The sequence below is a fragment of the Balaenoptera acutorostrata genome, chromosome 1, assembly GCF_949987535.1.
Source record: "Balaenoptera acutorostrata chromosome 1, mBalAcu1.1, whole genome shotgun sequence".
NCBI lineage: Eukaryota > Metazoa > Chordata > Mammalia > Artiodactyla > Balaenopteridae > Balaenoptera > Balaenoptera acutorostrata.
In genome coordinates, this window is record NC_080064.1 from 168,453,768 (window position 1) to 168,477,484 (window position 23,717).

A 23,717-nucleotide genomic window follows, 5' to 3' on the forward strand; every position below is an offset into this window, starting at 1 on the left:
ACTTTAGTGTGTAAATGCTCAGGCGTGACTAGACCAGAAGACATAATTAAGAAGTCACATACTTGTACCTATACAGAGTCACTGTGAAAAGGGAAGTACAAAATGCAGATCAGAATATGTGTTTTATTGGTTAACAGAAATACTACAACTGGTGTTGGCTTCCGTGATATTCCCTTATGAAATATTGAGTAATTTTAGCTGAAGTCCTTAAAATGCAGTTTTCCCTTGATTTACATAGAGAATTCTGTGCTATTAAGGCTATGTAAAAACAAAGTCTTTGTTTTTATATGTGAAAGGAGGTTTAGTTCTAGGCTCAGATAATTATAAACAAGTTTGTCACCTTTATAGAACGTCTGATTGGACATTTAAATGTCCTCCTGGATTTGGAACAATTCTTTATTCTATGGAAGTATCCTACACAGGATGTCTAGCATCTCTGGTTCCTGGCCAGTGGCTGCCCATAGTTCTCCCCAAGCATTGTGACAAACAGAAACACCCCCATAAAATTCCCAAACAACTCCCAAGATTAGGATTACTCCCATTGGAAACCGCTGGGTTTAGTTAATCAGTTTATGGTCCAAATCAATATAAATACTGTAAAACATACTAAAATGTATAGAATCTGAAGTTGTTTTTGAGTCATACATGGACTTATACATTGAATCAAATTGACATCAAAGAATTGATGTCAAAAATTCAAGAAATTAAGGCATCTTAATTTCTTTTTATTTCCCCATCTAAAATGCTTGTCTCCCATTGTCTTTGTTTCTTTTTTTTTTTTTTGAAAAGTTAAAAATTCCTTAATTTTTTATTCCTGGTACCACTACCACAATTTACAGGACAATATACCTGATGTAATGAAAAGAAAAAGAAAAAGACAAAGCTACAACAGATAAAAGACCTCAGGAATGTACATCTAATTGACACTACATTGCATTAATCAATAGCTGCACTTTTTGCAAACTGTGGCTAGGACAGTCCTGAACAAGAAAGGTTTCCTGTTTAAGCTGCAGTAACTTTTCTGACTATGGATCATCGTTCCTTCTGTGGCAGATTTTTACAGTTCCTCTAATGCATTTGGGACGACTGTCTCAAAGTAACCTGCAGCTTTCCTGACAACTCCTCGCTCTCTCTCCTGCTAAGAACTGTAGCCCTTTTCTTTTGAGTTTTTAGAACCTTCTGCTACCATATCCACCACTTCCACCACCAGATCCATAACCACCACCATAGGGACTTCCTGAGCTTCTTCCACCAAAACTGCCCCCCTTCATGGGTCCATAATTTGATTGCTGTTGTCCACTATAATTTCCAAAATCATTATAGCTCCCACCACCACCATAGTTACCTCCAAAATTTCCTCCTTCATTGTAACCATCATATCCTCCACCACTGCCACCATATCCACCACCTTGGTTTCCATATCCTGGTCCACCACCACCATAGCCTCCTCTACTACTGTAACCAGGACCACCGCCATAGTTACCACTGTCGCCTCCAAATCCATTATATCCACCATCACCTCCTCCATAAATACCTCTGCTGCCACCACCTCCACCACCATAGCCTCTTCTTCCACCAAAGTTTCCACCACGGCCAAAGTTACCTCCACCACCTCCAAAGTTTCCTCCACGACCCATAAAGTTGCCAGATCCACCTCCACGACCTCTTTGTGATCCAGCAGATTGCATTTCTTGTTTAGAAAGGGCCTTTTTCACTTCACAATTATGCCCATTAATAGTGTGGTATTTCTGAACAACAATTTTATCAACTGTATCATGATCATCAAAAGTTACAAAAGCAAATCCTCTCTTTTTTCCACTCTGCCTGTCTTCCATAACTTCTATGGTTTCAATCTTGCCATACTTTTCAAAGTAGTCTCTCAAATTACATTCTTCTGTATCTTCTTTAATACCACCAACAAAAATTTTCTTCACTGTTAGATGGGCACCAGGCTTTACAGAATCCTCTCTAGAAACAGCTCTCTTTGGTTCCACTACACGCCCATCAACCTTGTGTGGTCAAGCACACATTGCTGCATCCACCTCTTCAACACAAGAGTAAGTCACAAAACCAAAGTCCCTGGAACGTTTTGTTTGGGGGTCTCTCATCACCACACAATCTGTAAGTGTGCCCCATTTCTCAAAATGTTCTCTTAAGCTATCATCTGTAGTTTCAAAGCTCAGACCACCAATAAACAGTTTTCTCAACTGTTCTGGTTCCTTTGGATCATGGCCCTCCTCCCCCCGGCGGCGGCGGCGACGGCCGGAGTCGGGCTGGGGGCGACCGGGCGGCGGTTTTACCTCCATTTTGAGACCGGACCTGTCTTTGTTTCTTAATGCAATATTTTAATTTCCTTTGTCTTTCATGCTAATTTGTGCTTATTGTACATCATCGTTAATTTTCAACTATGAGAACAGAAAACATTACAGTCAGTATTGTGAACAAAATCTTAATTACATCCTGTATTTGCAGTAATAGAAGAAAATAGGAAAAAGTAAGTCAAGGGGTTACCTTTGAGAAAGTGGTGGATATATAATGTGTCCCTTGAGGTCTTGACCAAGGTTCAAGTTTGTAGAGTGAAGATAATGCCTATTGTTTTTGTATGATTGTGAAGCTTTGCTTCAAAGTCAAATGCAGTTGCTTACAAAATATCTTTGTAAACCTTTTCTGTGGTATGCTTCTATTAGTAAGCCTTATGGTAAGATGCGACCCTAACAATTAATGTTTTAAAAACATGGTTTTTTGTTTTTTTTTTTTTTTTTTAATTTTATAGCTACTTTATTTATTTATTTATTTTATTTTTTTTTGGCTGTGTTGGGTCTTCAGTTCGTGCGAGGGCTTTCTCTGGTTACGGCAAGTGGGGGCCACTCTTCATCGCGGTGCGGGGACCGCTCTTCATCGCGGTGCGCGGGCCTTTCACTATCGCGGCCCCTCCCGTTGCGGGGCACAGGCTCCAGACGCGCAGGCTCAGTAGCTGTGGCTCACGGGCCCAGCTGCTCCGTGGCATGTGGGATCTTCCCAGACCAGGGCTCGAACCCGTGTCCCCTGCATTAGCAGGCAGATTCTCAACCACTGCGCCACCAGGGAAGCCCCAAAAACATGGTTTTTAATATCATGGTAAGAAACGAAGTAGGCTGTAAAGTTGACACTATTACAGGCCAGTTTCAAGTGGAATGATTACTTTCCATATTTATATAGATTTGATTTGGCTTTTAGATGAAGAATGAACATCTTTTTTTTGCTGAAGCAAGTGGGAAGGTAAGTATGTCTGATGTTTTCATGCAGTGATGGAGGAATAGCCTAAAGAAGCATATTGTCTACTTTCTAATTACTGTTGAGAAATAAGAGCTCAATTTTAATTATGTTAAAGAAATAAAGTCATTTTTGACAAGAGTTTTCTAAAATTTGGAAGTTTCACTCTAAATAATGTCATCTAACAGATCAATTGATTCATTACCTTGGGTACATGTTGTAGTTCCTTTTCCCTGGTAAGCTTCCAGGAGGTTGAGCTGCTCAAAACTAGAGGTTTTAACAAGAGAGTTATAGATGATCCCTTATAGTTAAGTATCAATTAAAATCTGCTCTTAAGATCATTTGATCCATTATCTCAGCCTTATTCTACTAGGTACAATTCTTTTTCAGGTAGACACTTACTTTCAATACCAAATGAAAATTCTTCCACCAAAACTATGGTTCACCCTTCAATCAGTAATCAAAAATGTCCACGCTCTAGTTTCCTGTCAGTGAGAATGATCGTGAATTTGTCTGCTTAACTCACCCTCATTCAAAGACGAGCTGAAGGAAAGAAAGTGTATAGGTATATTTGAGTCAGTATATACCAACCTAACTTCCCAAAGGATGGCAATAACAGTCATGGGAAACTGTGTTAACTTATTTATACAAATCTCTTAAATACAGCATTTTAGAACTTCTAGTAAGCTAAATATATTTCGAATCTCTAAGCAGGGTCTACAATATGAAGTGTTTTTCAAACTTATTTGGCAATGTAACCATATTTATTTTAGGGATCTTACAACACATTGGTACTTGCTAATTGTTAATCCAAGACTAGCCTCCTGAACAATAGAAACCTTTTCTTTCACTGAGTTATATTCTACTGACATTAAAGTAGCTCTGTGAAAGGCCATTGTGTTGTGAACTATTGTCAAAGACATTGTCCAGTTTGCTGATTAGCATTCTTGGAATAAATTCCTCCTGTGATTTAATACTTGGTAAAGCTATGTGTTTTTCTCTTATGTCAGATAAGAATTACCTAAGCCATTATGATTTCTTTTTGCCTTGCCTGTGAGGCAGCTCAAATAATTGTTGCACACAAGCACGATAATTACTTAGCTCTCCTGTTTAGCTTACTAAGAATTTATACTCTCCCCCTTTATATTTATGTAGCTTGGTAGTTAGATCCCAGCTCTTGAGCCTTACTTTTTTCATCTTTAATGTAAGGATGACAATATCTACCGTTTGGATTATTGTGAAAATCAAATGAAATATTTTTTAATTGCTTAGTCATGTGTCTAACATTGTAGAATGCTAAGTAAATGCTAGAGGACTTTTTTTTTTCATAATTTTTACGTTTTCTGTTTCTAATTTTACAACCTTATTTCATACTCATCTTTACTTTGAAAGCAACTCAGTTTTATTTAGAAATGAGTAAAGTATAAATACTAAAAAAAAAAAAATCACATTAAGAGCATTGCCATAGTGGATATGAAGGAATGAAATGAGGCAACTGTGAATAGAGTTGATAAAAGAAGTACCCCTTGTAAACAATGTCTCCAAGATTTGGTTTACAAGGAAATAGCAGCAGACAGACCACACCTTCACCCAGCAACCTGACCCAGGCAGTCTTTCTGAGCAAAATGCTGTCTTGAACTTGAATCTGAGTCATAGTTTCAAAGTAGCTGCAGCTACTATTTTGGTTGTGCTGCATGTTGTGCTGTAAGTGGAAAAGAGAAACCTCTTCTATGGGGATTTTATAGGCCCAGAATTTGGGAGTGATTGAACTTCCAACTCTCATTTGGAAAAGAACATACTAGATATTTGGTTTAGCTGTCTTCCACTTGCCAGGGTTAAATATTGGATACTCTGGATTTTACTTCCATATAGAAGTAATCCCATGTAAAGGGGGTCATGGCATTTCTGACGCCGGACTCAAGGATCATGTCCATCCATGTAGTCCTCTTATTCCTAGTGTTGCGAGATGGGTGACTGGCTCTGTGGTCTCTTCAGCCCCACTAGCACATGGCTAGGATAATGGGAAAAGTGACTATATAATTTATCGTCCAAACCACACTTTTCAGAATGGAAAGGGACACTATTAATAATTAGGCCAGTATACCATAAATAAACCAAGATGGTCCTGGGTAAAAATGACATTTGGTCATTTTAACTAATAACCCCTTTCTGTCTTGTCTTAAAAAAACAAAAAGGTTTTCTATTTTTTATGTTAGCCCTCTTGATATTTCTATACTTACTATAATAGCGCAGAAATTCAGAAAGCTATCTGCCCTGTTTTGATTTTTTTGAACCATGTGTTTTATTTTCTAATTTGGAGTGATATTTTCTTTTTGTATTCAAAATCACTGTCTATTACTGAATCCTATTTAATCACCTAAAAGGCTATCTTATAAATTATTAAGAAAGACATAATGATTCTTTCTTTGGACTCTACCAGTTAGGTAATAACCAAGGGACAAATTGAAGGACAGAGGTGAAATGGAGTTTCTTGATGTCCATGCCTGGTAATTGCATACTGAATCCTGGATCATTAATAGTATTAGAATATTGCTTTCATTTTCTATTTGCAGTTATATTTAGGCTGTTGAAATTAATGTTGATGACTCACAACATTCAAAACCAGTGTAAATGAAAGTTAAATTTTTATGTCTTATATGCCCTTCTCACTCTTGTCTTAACAGAAAAAAGCTTGGCAGGACCACAAGCGAGAATGCAAATGCCTTAAAAGCTGCAAACCCAGATATCCTCCCGACTCTGTCCGACTTCTTGGCAGAGTTGTTTTTAAACTTGTGAGTATAAAACTTGTGAAATATGCTTGGGTTTTAATTTAACATAAGCACTTGCAATTGCATGTATTATTCATATTTAAGACTGAATTTAAATCCATGTTATGGTAGAAGGTGGATTATTCCAGGGAGTGTCTTAAGACAAGACTTGTTGTTTTCCTATTAATCACAGCAGTGATGAAGTGCACTGCCCCTCTTTGAAGGCCCTGTGTGTGATCTCCTGTGAATAGAAACATAAAGTCCTATGTTTGGGACATGAGATGTTAGTGATGCCTGTTACATTGCCTTTATTACTTTTCTACTGAGAATGCACAGGGCAAGTATATAATTTTTTTTGGTTGCCTCTTCAAGTGAGATTTTAATTAGATAATAATTAATCTTACAAGGAAGGGTACTTATCTTTTTTTCTTTTCTTTTTTTTTTTAAGCCAACATTCACTGAAATTGTTTCTCCAGTCCCTTTCCCTACTCTGCCAAAGCAGCTAGTGGATTCCCTGAAATCCCCCTCTGGTGACACCTTCCAGTTTTGGGTTGTTTTTTTTTTTGCCAGGCTTTAGAATGAATATCTCTTTATTGCAGGCTTCAGCTCTTTTGTGTCCTGTTGTCTGTTAACTTCTTTTGGCAATAAAATTTCATAGAGGAATTTAGGAATGTAAAAGTATATACCTAAAACTGATGCAATGTTATATATCAACTACATCTGTACTAAAAAAAAATGGATTTAGAATACCAAATTGGCATTGTCTTTGGACTGAATATACAACATCTGTCACATTTACTTACTACTATTTTTAAATGTACATATTGTGTTGAACTAAAATACACAAATTTATTTCAAAGCTTTAATAAATTCTGAGCAACTTTGTCATTATGCGTTTCTTTAATCACTGGATATTAAAAGTATAATAACATTATATTTGAGTCTGAACTTTTTTTTTACTTTATTAGTATTGAAAAGATAGAGAACCACTGTTAGAGCAGAAATGGGTTGCTTCAGAATCACCCAGGGCTCTAGTTCTCAGTCTTCACCCCGACCTACGGAATCACAATCTAATAGAAAGTAGCTATAATGATAGCTACTTTCTGTTGAGCACTTACTGTTTCTAGGCCCTGTGCTAATTGCTTTACATGATATACCTTATTTCATCCCACAACAACTCAGTGCTATTATTACTCCTGTGTTTCACATAAGGAAATTGACACCTCAAGTTTAAGTAGCGTGCCCAAGGTTGCACAGTTTGTAATAAACTCTTATTTTTATTCATCCATCTTTGCTTTTCTATAATAATTAGTAGTAAAACCCCTACAGTGATACAAGTCTGTGGTAGAATTGGGGAAAAAAAGAAAAGAATGGAAACTTCTTGTAAAAGAATTTTGTGTTTGGAAATTAAATTGGTGGGTCAGTTTGCAACACAGATTTTAAAGTTGTGACTGATTGAATAATTTAACTCTAAGAATGATGAGAAGGATAATATAGAAAATTATCTTTTTAACGGACTTGCATTTGAATATTTAAAGATATGCAACCATATTCATTTATATATTGGAGCACTTGAAATTGTTTTTGGTGTTTTCCCCCTTTCTTCATAGATGGAAGAAACACCCTCTGAATCGGAGAAACTTTACTCATTTTATGATCTGGAGTCAAGTAAGTGATTCTCTATCAGCATCTGAAAAGTTCTGTCATTTATTTGCTGAGCTGATGAGTTGCCTTTTTTTTTTTTTTTTTAAACTTTGTTTTTCTGTCTCTTTATTATGTGAGGCAGCAAACCTTTTCATGCTTTTATATAGACACATTAGCTTATTTAGTTTATTCCAGGGTAGCTTTGGCCCTGGAGGAGTTAGTGAGGTGCCATGGAGGTGTCCACGTTAGGCAGTGAGGGGAGAATAACCCTTTGTCCAGCGGACAGAATAGATTTTACTTCTGTTTTTCCCTCCTCTTTCCCTTCTTCCCACTCTTGGTTTCTTTTTTTTTTTTTTTTAAAGATTTAGTGATTGATTGATTGCTATGTTGGGTCTTCGTTTCTGTGCGAGGGCTTTCTCCAGTTGCGGCAAGCGGGGACCACTCTTCATCGCGGTGCGCGGGCCTCTCACTATCGCGGCCTCCCCCGTTGCGGAGCACAGGCTCCAGACGTGCAGGCTCAGTAATTGTGGCTCACGGGCCCAGCCGCTCCGCGGCATGTGGGATCTTCCCAGGCCAGGGCTCGAACCCGTGTCCCCTGCATTGGCAGGCAGACTCTCAACCACTGCGCCACCAGGGAAGCCCTCTTGGTTTCTTTTTGATGTTAGGGAACAGTAATGTGAATGGGGGCTCCAGGGAACATTTAGATAATAAGGAAAGTAGAAAGTACCGATCACTTAGGCTCTCTGACAGCACTGAGCGTTGTTCTTCTCCTGAACTACCACGGCGGTGGCCAACCTCCTTAACACTGAGAGGCCTTGCAAATCTGAGTGTTAAGTGAACTTAGGGTTTCTGTTTCTTTCTACTGGCACAGATCACAGATCCTCTTCATTGAAACTGTAAATGACTTTTAAGTCGAAAGTAGCAAGAGCTCATGGAGTAAATGTGCTACACAGTTTAATATTTCTGGATGGAGACAAATAAGGTCATCTAGTACAGATTTATGGTTATGGAATCCTAAGTGCCAATGATAATAAATTATTATTTAAGGAATCATTGGGTTAATTTGTTCTGTTGAACAAGTAATTTAAAGAAAATATGTAGACCTGACATGAGCAACAGAGTTATGCTGTAGTTTCATCTTGATCTATCTTTTCAAGTGTTAATAGAGAACTAGTCATTTTTTTCTTCTTATATTACTGCTAGGTAAATAACATCTCTTGCAGTGAGTTTTACTATGAACATTAGCCCTGCTCAGTAGCAGTGTCATACACACTGCCTTAAGTGAAGTGCTCTCAAACGTTATTAATTGAACTGTGCACTCCTAGTCTTCACACCCCTTTGTGGTGTAAATGAAACTGAGTTTTTAAAGGGGTGATATTGGCTTTGGAACTTTCTCCTTCTGTTTGGGTTGAAGCAGTATCATATCTTGTTTATTCAACCTGAAAAGAACTTGAAAATGAGATTTCTTTGGTTGATTCATGTTTTTTTCTTGATGTACTTTCTACTTGACCAATTTCACCAATTTGAACTTAATTTAACTGAACTTTTCAGTTCTTGCTTTCTGTTTTTTTTGTCTTTGAGATGATACTGTTTATCAGTTAGTTATGACCTGGTTGTAAATTGTTTCATGGAAAAGTCTACTTAAATTCACTAACTAAATAAGCATTTATGGTGCTTATTTAGTGCCATATTTAGTGCACTTATTTAGTGCAGGTGCCTCCTGCATGTGTGCAGGAGGATGTAGAAAATCTACTAACACACATCATTACTGATTTTGGTTTTAATGTTTTTTCATCTGTGTGTGTATTTTGTTTTGGTAGGTGTTTGATCTTATTTTGTAGATAACGTTTGGCAGAATTTGATTGATAACGTATGATAATGATTTGTAGTTGTCAAAAAATAAAAAGATGCATTTGATCTCTGTCAGAGTGGAATCTAGGGTAGGAAATATCTGCCTTAACAGCTACCATTGAATACCTGAAAATTATCCATTGAAAGTTCACTGTGTGATTGTACTATTTATTTTCTCTTTAAAAAAAGATATTAACAAACTGACTGAAGATAAGAAAGAGGGCCTCAGGCAACTTGCATTGACTTTTCAACATTTCATGAGAGAAGAAATACAGGATGCTTCTCAGCTGCCACCTTCCTTTGACATTTTTGAAGCCTTTGCAAAAGTAAGTGTTAACTTTGGTATCTTTGCTAATGCCATAAATCAACCCTTTACTCTTTATTTCGTTGTTGATCCATGAAAATCCAGGACCCTTCATGCCTTTATCAGTCCCCTGCTTTACTGAGTAGAGAATGGGAGAATGTATTGCTTATATTGAAAAGAGTATTATTTTTTCTGCTTTATCAGTATTCTTACTAATGGCCCAAGTATGTTCATTGTCAGCTGTCAAAGCACACCCTCAAAAGAAAGTAACATATTCCATTATTTTTTATGAGTGGATTTAAGTTTGCCATTGAGTCCATTTAGTTTTGTGGTGGTTGTTTCAGCAACGGAAACTTCCTTGAAGTGAAAGAAATTATTGGAATCCATTTCTTGATTAAGTGAATTTTAAATAATGAAAATATAACCATTTCTGATTTTAAAATAATTGCCCAAATTGCCAAAACATTTGTTTAAATGTTTTAAGTCACAAAAATCTTAGATTAGGGGTAGAAAATAGGTATAATTTAATATTTCATTGTGGTCTCTTGGTAATGGGTACCTGAGTGCTCTTTTTGGAAGTGATTCTGAGGGTTTGTTTGGGCCCAGAGAGAAAGAATGCACTGATTGATTCTTTTTCTTTTTCTTTTTTAATTTATTTATTCATTTATTTATTTTTGGCTGTGTTGGGTCTTTGTTGCTGTGCACGGCTTTCTCTAGTTGCAGCGAGCGGGGGTTACTCTTTGTTGTGGTGCGCGGGCTTCTCATTGCAGTGGCTTCTCTTGTTGTGGAGCACAGGCTCTAGGTGTGTGGGCATCAGTAGTTGTGGCACGTGGGCTCAGTAGTTGTGGCTCACGGGCTCTAGAGTGCCGGCTCAGTAGTTGTGGCACACGGGCTTAGTTGCTCCACAGCATGTGGGATCTTCCCAGACCAGGGCTCAAACCCATGTCCCCTGCATTGGCAGGCGGATTCTTAACCAGTGCGCCACCAGGGAAGTCCCTGATTGATTCTTGATATCTACCCTGGGATAGGGACAAAGAACCAGTATATCCTTTGTTATTCTCATGTGTTTGCCGTCCTTACTTTCTCATATTATGTGTTTGGATTTGTTTAAATATAGATCAGGGCTTCCCTGGTGGCGCAGTGGTTGAGAATCTGCCTGCTAATGCAGGGGACACGGGTTCGAGCCCTGGTCTGGGAAGATCCCACATGCCATGGAGCAGCTGGGCCCGTGAGCCACAACTACTGAGCCTGCGCGTCTGGAGCCTGTGCCCCGCAACGGGAGGGGCCGCGATAGTGAAAGGTCCGCGCACCGCGATGAAGAGCGGTCCCTGCACCGCGATGAAGAGTGGCCCCCACTTGCCGTAACCAGAGAAAGCCCTCGCACGAACCGAAGACCCAACACAGCCAAAAATAAATAAATAAATAAATAAAGTAGCTATTAAATATAGATCATATTTTTAATAATAAGTAAAATTTTACATTTGAGGGTGATTTTGTCAATTTTACAATTTATATTCACACATCCAATGATATATTTATCTTGTGAATATTTTTAAAGTATGTTTTATAATCTGCTTATTTTCTAAGAATTTAAATGTGATTAGTGTGATTGCTACAGATTTATTCTTGTTTTTCCCAAATGTAGTTTTATTCTTTAGGGTATGCTCTTACGATTTTCTGATAATATCATCTTAGCGTTACATTCTGGTTTGTCTATTAATTAAAATTGATTTCAAAATGTAAGTGTTGTTTATAATGCATCTGAGAAGTTTCTCATGTTTATTTCATATGCTTCTGAAAATTACAACCTATAGTAACGCTGTGTATACAGTGCACACAAGCTCTTTTCATGTTACATGCTATACAACGTAACACCTACTGAAAGATAAAAATATACCTTATGATGACTAACTTCATTTCTAGTGTTTCCTATTGTTGAAAAATTTTCAAGTGCTAATTACTGGAGTTATTAGTGTTCATAATAACTATTTAAAAATACTTTCATTGCTTCATGTAAATTGTAAATTACTATCTTATTTCTCTTGTTTCTTTTAAAATAATTTTAATCTCATGTATCTTACAATGAACTTTTCTTTGTGCTGTGTAGGGGGAAATTCTGTCATTATGATTAAGCAGACAAAATTTTAATAATGTGCTTTCCTTCTCCCCACATACTTATATTTGTTATTGCTACAAAAGTAAAACATATACATTTTTGTAGTGTATGAGGGAATTGGACTCAGAGCTGTTATTTCTGCCTTAAAATATAGGTTAATAATCAGAGGAAAGCAGCATTAACCTATGGCTCCTGTACTTCCTTATAAAAGTTTTGTTTATATTTTATAGATTGTAGTTATTTTTCTGCTTATACATTTGTCCTTAAAAGAGAAAACTCTCCTCCTTCTCCCCTCCTCCTCCGCTCCCCCTCCTTGTCCTTCATTTTTTTAAAAGAATAGAATAGTCTTAAATTAAGCTAATCAGTGTCCTGCAAAGCTTAGGGATGAGCCCCTGAGCTTATAACTTTGCAAGTGTGTGATGACGCAGATCATGACAAATACGTTGCAAGTGGGTGGAGAATGCTGGACAGGGAATTTTATCCCTATCTACTGCTCCCGCCCCATCTTACTGGCATAGAATTAATCAAAGAGAAGAAATGGGCACTTCAGAGAGTGCTGCTTTCTTTTGCTGCTCCTACACGTGCAGACTGTCAGGAGTGGTTCTATGCTGACCTGCCTTTCTCACCTTAAGGAACTAACTTTTTAATTTACGCTTCAAAGAAAGCTGGCTTTACCTGGCCTCAAAAAGAAAAGCCTGTTTTATGTTTTGCTTTTCCTCCCACTCATTTATGTTCATTCAGGTTCTGTGCAGGTATTAGACACGCGAAGCTTGTGTTTTGGCTCCTCTAATTGTCATTTAAGATGGGGAATTCTGAGAGCTTTTCCAAATTTGTTTCTATCTTATTTTTTTTGAATCTTTGATTATGGACTTTTCCAAACACACACAAAAGTAGAGAGACAATTCTAATGAACCCTCCTCATGTTTCCATCACTTGGTTTCAGTAATTTTCAAACTTGTTTTATATCTGATAGATTTCACACAGATGTTCTTTTCCTTTATTTGGATTTCCAAACATTCCTTACAATTACTCTTTTGCTCTCAGGCCTCTTGGCCTCCTGAGAGAGGTGTCTGTTAGTGAATTCACTGATCAAATTATGCAAGTTTTGTTTTGTTTTGTTTTTCTTTTTGTTTGCAGCACTCTTGTCCAGGGTTATCAAAATACATGGTTAATTCTAACTCTGAAAATTATCTACCAAGGCAAAGAATCTCAGCAAGTCAGAAGTTTTACTTGGGGATATGCATATATTTATCAAACTTGTACTGCCTGGGAAGGAAAGGGGTTGGTGGAGGATGAAAAGGTTCTTAATCCTGAGAGCAAATTTCTTCTCTGCTGAGCTGATAGCTTTTTCTCGTAGAAGACCATGATTAATTCCTCAAAAGTTAGCAATTTATATTTTGAACACTCTGGAGTTTTCTGTTGAAAAATAGTGTATATTTCCTGTTGGACTAGGTTCTTAGTGCCTCTTGTGCCTCTGTTGCTCAGGACTTGGTTTTGCTTGGAAAATGTCCCCCCGTCCCCCTTCACTACTCCGAACACATTATTGTGCAGTCTTTTTTCCAGTTATATTTCCTCCACCTCCTTATTACCAGTATTAGCCTCCCTCTCCCCATCCCCACATTCACACACACACACACACACAGAGCAACTGGCAGTTTGGATTTAGAGATAGTAGTTTGCTGTATAAAATATCCTGTTGACTTCTGAACTTATTGCCTGGTTGTAAAAATTAAGTAGGAAGGAGAAATTTTTCTAGGGGAGGATATCAAGGAGGACTTCACATAGGAAGCAGAAATTAATGGCATGAATTTCAGAAGAGAAGATGGTGTTGGGAAACAATTATAGAGAATGGTCTAGAAATACTTGCGGGGAGCGAGGGGGTACTGACTCCTCTAACCCCTGGGTAAGAAAAATATATTGACTTCCTATGGAGAAGATTTGAAAAGGCAGTTGTAACCAGTGGAATACATGTTTCAGTTATATTTAGTGATTACAAAAAGAGTTTGAATGAAAGCGTGATGCTTAAAATGTTTGTTTTGCTTTAGGTAGTAAGAGAAAATTAGCGAGGGTAGTAGTACCTCTAGAATTTCTGTAGCTGGGGAGCTGCAGAGTGATGATCTGGTTGGATGGAAATGTGGGAGTGATTTGCTTGAAGCTTTATTTGCATAAGTTTTTTTTTTTTAACTTAGATTGTATGTTACTTGGGGGTGTGGCTGAATGGAAATAAAAGCGTAAGGTATGAAGAAAGTGGTGGTTCGCCACTGACAGTAATGAAGGTGGCCAAAGGGTGGGAGATGTACTGGGGATACTTGTTAGTGAGCACAGTGGAGGCGTGTGACTATTTGTATATTCATCAAAAATAGAGGCCAGGCTCATCTCTGCGGGCTCTTTTTCAGATTGTTTAGAGAAGGGAAGATGTATTTTTCCATCTCCACAGGCCCCTCCTCCTTCCCACTCCCCAACTTTTTTTCCTTCCACTTCTATTTTGAAATAAGACTTCTGGTTAGATTTCAAAATGGATTTATCTTGGCAAGACAACTCCTATGGTTCAATCTGTTGATAGAGTTCGAAACATTTGCTACAAATATAGAGAATGTATATACAAATAATGATGACTATAAACTTTAAAAGGTGAGAAAATTACAGTTAGAGGGCAAATTTAAATGGGAGGTTGAATAGTAGTATGATGGCTAAGTTGCTTTTTCAGACAAGTAAGTGAAATTCTCTCAACCTCAATTTCCTCATCTGTAAATGGGAATAATAATAATAATATTTACAGATTAAAGTGAGGATTAACTCTAAAGTACTTAGAGTGTCTGACACATTATTAATTTCTACTACTGCTGTGCCTGTTTCCCATATTTATTTGTATTCTAGTATAAAACTTCGGTGTTGTATGTCCCCCTGTGTTGTCATGTAGCCAAGAGTGTAATCTGCAACTGATTGTAAACCAGAGTCTCAGGTGGTTGCTTACAGTTGTGCCCAGTGCTGGTATCCCATGCCCGTGCTGAGAATTACCTATCTTGTTGAGAAAAAAATTTTGCAGGCAGAAAATAGTACCTTTCCCCTAGTAACTGGTTTGGTTTCAGCCCATAGCTATTGGGAAAGAAATCGTTTACTATGTCCTACATTCATCGCAACTCCATGATTTCAGAGTAGTTCCTTGGGATTTCATGTAGGAAATATAAAAGCAAGCTTACTATGGTGAACGAAATGTTTCTCACACATGAATCTTAAAAGGATGAAATTAAATTAAAGAGTTTTGTTAGTTGTCATGTCATAGTTCACTGAAATGACATGGCATGTCTCTATTCCGTCCCCCCAAACATACACTGGTAATTATTGGTAATGGTTATTCTAAATTTAATGTCAGTAGACTTAGTTCTGAGCTTATTTTCTATGCATAGAGTATATTTTTTAGCGATCACTGTGCAGAGTTCTAGAACAATATACTTATCTTTTTTTCTGGACTTAAAACTTCTTTTCTAAAAATGCATTTGGTAGACTGATTAGAATGTGATAAGCTCTGAACCAAAAAAAAATAGAAAATGGACTAGTTTGCATAAAATGTTTCAAAACCAGACATTAAATTGGAAGCAACAAGAATAAAAGTGACCTTCCTGACCACGAAACAGATAATCATTGTTAGTGCTGCCAGACCTCTGCAAAGTACTTTTTAACTCGATAATGTTATATAACTGCAACGAAATTTTTTGATTAGAAATTTCGCATCTGTTTGAGAAGACGTTCCCTCTTTTTTTCTTTTAAACAAAATAATTTTCCTGGTACAATGTTATTTTTGTCATTTAGGGCACATCTGCGACCTCCAGAGCTTGCCTTCTGAACTCTAATTGTTAATGCTATTAGGGGGAGCTGGTTTTGCAATGTGCACTGTGGTTGTGTAGATTTGAAAGTGAGAATTTTAGGTGCTTTTTGTGCTATGATACTTAAAGTTTACATTCAGTTTCATTCTGAGTAAATTCTTTGTCACTGGGGGAGAATTTTTGTTTATTGGAGAAACGGTGGAGAGTGGGTTAAAACGAGAATCTGCTAATTCATAGGATGAAAATAAATAGTAATTTAATATTTTTGATTGAGATATGTTAGAAATAAGACACAAATGATAATATATTTAAGATTATACTTGCATTTGCCTGGTACGTGCCATTAGAGTGTTAATAAATAGTCTTGGTGATATTCTGCCATAGCCTCATAATTTTAGTAAAGTATACAAGTCATCATGGGGGAAAAAATTACTAAATAAACCCTTACTGGGTCTTTTTACTTGCCAAAGAATGGTGTACCTCCGTAAAAGGCAAGAACAAATTTGTTTATGATATATTCAGTTTTTTAATCTTAAATTTTTTGTTTAGTTAGCCCTCTCATTCTGGATGTACTGGTGCTTTATTACTTCAGTGTTGCTGTTAGGCTAATTTGTGGGACAGATATTACCACTATTGTTTTGAAAGGTCAGGAGTGTGTATGTTTGCCACTTGGAGGTTTCAAGTTCATGTAGGACCAAATTTTAGAGCCTTTTTGTTGATCAGCTTAGTTGAATTTCACTACCGTAGCATGCTATAAAGTAGTAAAGAAAGCAATCTTTTGAATTAGTAAAGTGATGAATTATCTAATTACAAAGCTTATATGAAATGACAGTATGATAACTTTGGCTGCATTACTACTAAATGATCCCAGTGACTGATCAGATGTGCCTGGATTCCATTAAGGAAAAATATGCCATTAAATATTTAATACTAAAAGCGAGGAGACACACCAGGATTACTAACCTCCAATCACAGGGGTACATGTGTCTCTACATTTGGAGGTAGTTGCTAGTTGAGACGTCTCGCTCGTCTGCTCACAACAGTTGCTAGAAGACTTCATTATTGGGATTATACTTTTCTTCTGGTTTTAAGTAAAGCAGGCAAACAGCCAACATTCTTAACTGCATGCACACCCTGGCATTCTAATTATGAAAAGCTGATGCATTTATGATGTATTTATTTATTTTTTACAATAGATTGAATCTCTGAGTAGATTCAAGGGACAGTTATTCTCAGAAATGTTCTTCCAAGTAAAGTGACATTTGTAGGACACTTGAGATTTCAAAACAAAGCGTGTATTTTTAATGATGATATTTATCTATTACGTTCTTCATTGTTAACCATTCAGTTACGATTTCTCTTCCTTTATGTGCAAATAACCTATGATGAGTTGGTGTCTGTTATCATAGTTAAGGACCAGATGCCAAGTAACTTCTGAAGTTCAGAAGGATAATTAGTAAATTCTTAATCAGCATTTTTACTTACATGTATGTTGGTCAAGGTTGATTATGTACATAAGGCTAATGCTTTGATTAAAACTATTAATGGATAAACGTGTTGGCCAAGCCTTGTTGCCTTATTTACTTGAGTGTATAACTTGCCAATAATTCATATAGAGGTAATATTTTTAAAATGACAGTATGTCATTATGAAATGGTAGAGGTTACTTTCATTGCTTTGGCCTTCCCTTTAGTGACAAAAACCTTTATTAGAGTACTATGTCTCCCTACTAGAGTATGACTTTCTTAGAGCTAGGAATTACATTTTATTTATTTTGAATCCCTAGAAATCTTCATTGTATACAGTAGGTGTTTAATTGTTGACTTAGTTAAATAATGCATGAAAACTGTACCTTTTCTGTTTTATGGTGTATTCTTTGTTAAATATATTTTAAAATTATTACATTACTGTAAATATACAACACTAGGTAAAAAGGAATCTTTATTATGGTAAAATTCAAGAAGTTCAGTTGATAGCTCAGAATCACAGAAGCTGTTATTATCATAAATTCTTCATGGAATAATGAATCATTATATTAATTATTCCAGAGTTCAGCAAACCTTTTCTGTAAAAGCCCACATATTTTACACTTTGTAAGCCAAGAAGCAAAAAGGAATTATTACTGGCGATTTGTAATGCACGCTGAGAGGGTTACTTATGGTCTCCATGGCAACTCCTTAACTCTTCCATTATAGTTGAAAGCATCCATGGATAATATAGAAGTGAACGGGCGTGGGTGTCTTCCAATAAAACTTTGTTTACAGACACAGAACATTGATTTTCATATATTTTTTACTTGTACCCAAATATTCCTCTTTTTATTTTCCCCCAACCTTTTAAAAATGTAAGAAAACATTCTGAGCTTGCAGGCTGTGCAAAAACAGGTGGTGGATCAGATTTGGTCCATGGGCCATTGCTTGCCAACCCTTAAATTATTTTTTGTAAGCCAGAAGATTTTTTTGTACACAGTAGGAGACAGCACGTCTTATCAAAAACTTCTCTAATTAAAAAAAAAGATAGGAAATATTTTATCTGTTACCTTCTAACAAGCCACTGGTTTGCAGTTTTACCTTGCCAGTGACACTTGTAAGCATAGTATGTATACAATAATTGTTTTTTGAATATATTATTTTTTATCCTCAAAACATTTGATTCAATAAATTTAAAATGTTTTAATTCAGTAATATAGTAGAAGAGATGTAGTATTTCACTAAGGATTAGGAAGAAATAAAATTCTTAAATAGAAAAAATGTGTACTTTACTAATGTCTTACATACTTAAACTATCATTCTTAGTCTTTTGTTTTTGTTCTCTTTAACTACAGATGTTATAGTTTGTTCATTTGCCTTGAAAAGAAATGTAAATACACATTTTTCTTTTTTTAAAAAAATCTATTTGTTTAATTTATTAAGTTTTGGCTGCGTTGGGTCTTTGTTGCTGCGCGCAGGCTTTCTCTAGTTGCGGCGAGCGAGGGCTACAATTCGTTGTGGTGCGTGGGCTTCTCATTGTGGTGGCTTCTCTTGTTGTGGAGCACTGGCTCTAGGCACGCGGGCTTCAGTAGTTGTGGCTCGCGGACTCTAGAGCGCAGGCTCTGTAGCTGTAGCGCATGGGCTTAGTTGCTCCACAGCATGTGGGATCTTCCTGGACCAGGGATCGAACCCGTGTCCCCTGCATTGGCAGGTGGATTCTTAACCCCTGCACCACCAGGGAAGACCCAAGACACATTTTCCTAGTAGAATTATTTTGGCTGTGTAACTCGGGTTCAGAAATTTTTTGTTTGAGTCTTCAGATCTTTTGCTTAGATAATGGATATTGCCTTCAGATTTTACTTTGTGATTTGACTATTTCTGTTATGAATGAGAAGGACCTCTCATGGGAGGAAAAAAAAGGTTTTAGGGGTATAACACTAATAGTAATGAAAAATTGTGATAAACTACTCTGTTAAATTTTACTATTTTTAGAAACAGAGTGATAGTTTTGATGGCAGAAATCAGACATTGCTATATGATGAAGAAAACAAGGTGGTATATTATAAAGGTAAGCAGGTAAGTTTGGGGATGGCTTCTCTAAGTCAGATGAAAAAAATGTGGCCTGATCAAGAGAGAAAATAGCCCAACTACTATCTGAAAGGGTCAATTTTCATTAAATTTTTCTTCAGTACCTAGTGTTAACGTATTTAAAGAGACGTACTTAGATAAATGTTCTTTGTAAAGTATGATGAAGGAAGGACAGAAAGTCCTGTCATATTGGGCAAGCTGACTATAGCTCAGTATCTGGAAGAGCTTTGTCATTAGAGTGGTCCAAGGATGTATCAGGCTGCCCTGGCATAGCTTGGAGCTTCCTGTCCCTGGAAGTGTTTCACTCCAGATTAGAAACACATGTCAGGATGAGTTATCTCCATGAATAAGGTAGGGCTTGATGATATGTAAAGTGCTCTGTGTTTGCCGTATTCATGGTGCCTAATGGAAGAATGTAGTATATCTTTCCCCATCCTCTCTATCCAAGTCCAGCTTATTTCTTTGATGAAATCCACCTGACTAGGATTGATCCTTCCTTGTTGTAAAATCAGTAGCCACTGGTATTTTCTATGCCAATCATTTGACAATGGTGAATATTCTCTCTTTTTATTAGCTATATGTCTTCATTTTCTACATTCCCAGTTAGATTGTAAACTTTGTGAGAATAGGAGTCATGTTACCCAATTCCTTCCTTAAGCATAGTACAACCGTACAATTTTAGGCCTGAAAAGATCACAGAAACTATCCAGTTCCGTAGTCTCCCCACTTCCTTCCCTCTCCCTCTTCCCATGATGCATCAGTTGTGGCTCAGAGAAGGTTAATAAAATAGTCACCCAATGACAGGATGGATGCTAAAATTTAGGTCTTTTGAGCTCAAACGCTCTTTCTCCTAGTTGATGCCTAAGTGCTCAAGAATTAGTTTCTAAGTTGAAGTAAAAATGTGATAGAGCAAACAGAACTTAACGTTACAAACAACTTTTCAACAATATCTATTCCTTATATATTTTTTCTAGCTTTATTGAGATGTAATTGACATATAACATTGTATAAGTTTAATATGTGCAATGCGTTGATTTGAAACACTTAGATATTGTAGAATGATTCTGACTGTAGGGTTAGGTAACACCTCCATCATGTCACATAATTACCAAATTTGTTTTTTTTGTGTGTGATGAGAACATTTAAGATCTACTCATGTAGCAATTTTTAAATACGATACAGTATTATCGGCTATAATCACCATGCTATCCAGTAGATTCCCAGAATTTATTCATCTTATAGCCGGAAGTACGTACCCTTTGTCCATCTCCCCATTTCCTGGCACCACCCCTCTCTATTCTTTATATTGAAGGTTATCAGTATAAAGCCGGAAAATTAAGAATAAGTTACACCGTAGGATTACTCTTAACAGCATTGGCAACTAGATTAGATTGTCTCTATAATGATGAGTTTCAGTCTCAGGGACTCTGTATGGCTATGTTTAAATGATGGTGACTTTCCAAACCATCTGGATACATTCCCTTCAGATAACTCTGTTATAAACAGAACTGCTGTATTACATACTTGACAGCATGTGGATTTGTTTTGTCTTTTTTTTTTTTTTTAAAGAAATTCACGTTCTTTTATTTATTTATTTATTTATTTATTTATTTATTTATTTATGGCTGTGTTGGGTCTCCGTTTCTATGCGAGGGCTTTCTCTAGTTGTGGCAAGTGGGGGCCACTCTTCATCGCGGTGCGCGGGCCTCTCACCATCGCGGCCTCTCTTGTTGCGGAGCACAGGCTCCAGACGCGCAGGCTCAGTAGTTGTGGCGCACGGGCTTAGTTGCTCCACGGCATGTGGGATCTTCCCAGACCAGGGCTCGAACCCGTGTCCCCTGCATTGGCAGGTGGATTCTTAACCACTGCGCCACCAGGGAAGCCCTAGAAATATATTTTTAAAATACCAATCTGATCATTTGTATCCCCTGCTTTAAATGTTGATTTCCTACTGCCTGTTGAATAAAATCAAGGTTTTAAAATATAGCATTTGAGGACTCTGCAGGCCTCATCCCATGCTGCTTTCCTGGAACTGGATGACTGCTTGGATAGACTGTAACTTGAGGGGTGTAACCATTTTCTTAGCACCTTGCATAGTAACCAGCAAGTTGCAGGGATTCAATCAATGCATGCTTTCGCTCTTTTACATTGTTGCATTGTCACCTGCATTTTGCTTTTCCGCCTTCACATTATTGCACTGTCAGTGTGTTTCTTCACACTTCCAAAGCTTGATGATATCTGAAGCATTGTTGCTATGACAGTAGCAAACAAAGGTAGGCAGGGCAAGTAAGTCCTCTGGATACGGAATTATTTTTGACAGGCTAAGTTATTTTTGACAGGCTAAGGTATTTTTGAGCCAATTTGTAAAGCTGCCCGTGTATATGAGGATACACAAGGAGAGGTTGTCAAAGCCAGTGTGACAAATCAGCAAAGCCTGGTTATGGCTGCTGCTGCTGCTGCTGTGTGTGTGTGTGTGTGTGTGTGTGTGTGTAAATGTGTAAGCAAGGAGGTGGAAATCATTGTGTTCCTTTGGATCCTAAGGTGGTAGTGTGCTTCTATCTCGAAGTCATTCTGACATGATAGAGGAAATTTAGCTTTGAATACTAATTATCAGCAGTAGTTGAGTGGGCTTCTGCTTTGTCAACACTGCTGGGTTTGATAATTAGAGAATTACAGGGATGTGATCAGATTTTGGAATTCCATTCCTAGAAGATATCTATGTGTTTGCTCATGGTTGTCAGGCGGGCTTCTAGCTTTTCTTTAGAGCAATTGCTAAACATAAGTTTTCTGTGCTGAAAATATTTTCCTCATATCAGTGATGTTTGGATGATCTTTGTCACTTCTTACCTCCTCAGAGTCACTAAAGAGAAGCTTGCAAAGTCCTTTGCATTTTGTAGAAGCAAGGCATTATGCTCTATAGTTATAGTTAGAACTCTTTCAGCTTATTAGAGTAGAAGGGTATTTTCTACATGGCAAGGAGTGTTTAGACTTAGATGATCTTGGTATTTAAAAGTTCTTTTGAAAACAACTTCATGTTTTCAATTACAAAATAATACAGTGGCTCAGAGAGTGTGATAATTCACATATATAGTGATAGTTATCAGCATTTCTTGGGTAGGATTCAGAGTACTCTAAACTCTTGCCATTTATCATTTCCCCTAACAGTCAAGATTCCTTTCCTAATTCCAACCTTTGCATGTACAGCTCTTTCCATTCTTCCTGGCAAATTCCTTTTCATTCTTCAAGATTCACTTCAAATGCCCCCTTTTCTAGGAAGTCTTTCTCAACTTCCTTGGACATGGCCCATTATGACAGGAATGAGAAAGTTGAAGTATAAAATATAAGTGGATTAAAAAAATAAGAGCAGTCATGTCTATCATTTTATCCCTCCAGCCAAGAGGGATTAAACAATATATATAGGTATAATATATTTTTTGGCCACGCTGTGCAGCTTGTGGGATCTTAGTTCCCCCACCAGGGATCAAACCCAGGCCATGGCAGTGAAAGTACGGAGTCCTAACCACTGGACTGCCAGGGAATTCCGAACCTGAAATAATTTTGAACAATTAAAAATACTTACTGATTTTAGAAATAACTTCAATGTTCTATTATATTAATATAGAATGAATGCTTTAAAATTTTTTAGTGTAATTAAGCTTCTAAAATGTTAGGCAAGGAAGTAATTTTATGTTTTTGTAGATGAATGCCAGTTTGGGTGCTTTTTTTGATGTTGTTTTTAGAATGTTGACATTGCAGTCCTTTCCATCTTTATTTTCAGTGTCAGCAGAATCCCAAGTATAAGAAAATGTGATTAATTCTTTCACATTGAAGTCATTTAATCGTTCTTTGCCTAACAGCTGCTTTTTATTCAGTACATTGAACATAAAATTCTAGAGTGCCTTTGTGCAATCATAAATTTTAAATGTGAACCATTCTTCCTCTGAAGTATCATATGCTATTGTTGTTTTGATTTGTCAGTTTGGTAGGCTGTTTTGCTAGAGACTGCTATTGTAGTTGGTTAGGAGGGCATTCTTCTGGGACTAACCCCTTTCCCCAGCTTTGTATGTCACTGTGGTATTTAGTGTTATGTACTGACAATAACGAAGTGGGGAAAAATTGGTTTGGCTTGTCATTCCTAAGCTCCTTTTATTTCTAGAAAATATTGGAGAAGTGGAGAGGTAGGGTCAAAACAAAGCCGTGGGATTCTTACTTGAATATTTTGGGTCAGAAAGAGCCAGCTTAGTAAATTTCAGCTCCACAAATGTATACTGTCTCTGTGGAAAAAGAAGGGTAATAAACACTTCGTTTCTGACTTGTCTGGTAGGAGACATAAAAGAAATATATAAATAACTTAAATATATTATATTGAAAGTTCCCTGAAAGCAGGACTATGCCTTAATC

General features: G+C 37.0%; 1 protein-coding gene and 1 pseudogene across 1 annotated transcript in view; one reads left to right on the forward strand and one right to left on the reverse strand.

The window, feature by feature from the left end:
* The window catches only part of SMYD3 (SET and MYND domain containing 3), a 716,908-nt gene that overhangs the window by 198,008 nt on the left and 495,183 nt on the right, over nt 1-23,717 (forward strand). Inside the window, exons 3-5 of the mRNA XM_007167174.2 lie at nt 5,937-6,044; nt 7,631-7,688; nt 9,705-9,841. Coding sequence (XP_007167236.1) covers nt 5,937-6,044; nt 7,631-7,688; nt 9,705-9,841 — 303 coding nt within the window. The remainder of the gene's footprint in view (nt 1-5,936; nt 6,045-7,630; nt 7,689-9,704; nt 9,842-23,717) is intronic.
* LOC103017760 (heterogeneous nuclear ribonucleoprotein A3-like) lies at nt 784-2,314 on the reverse strand (annotated as a pseudogene).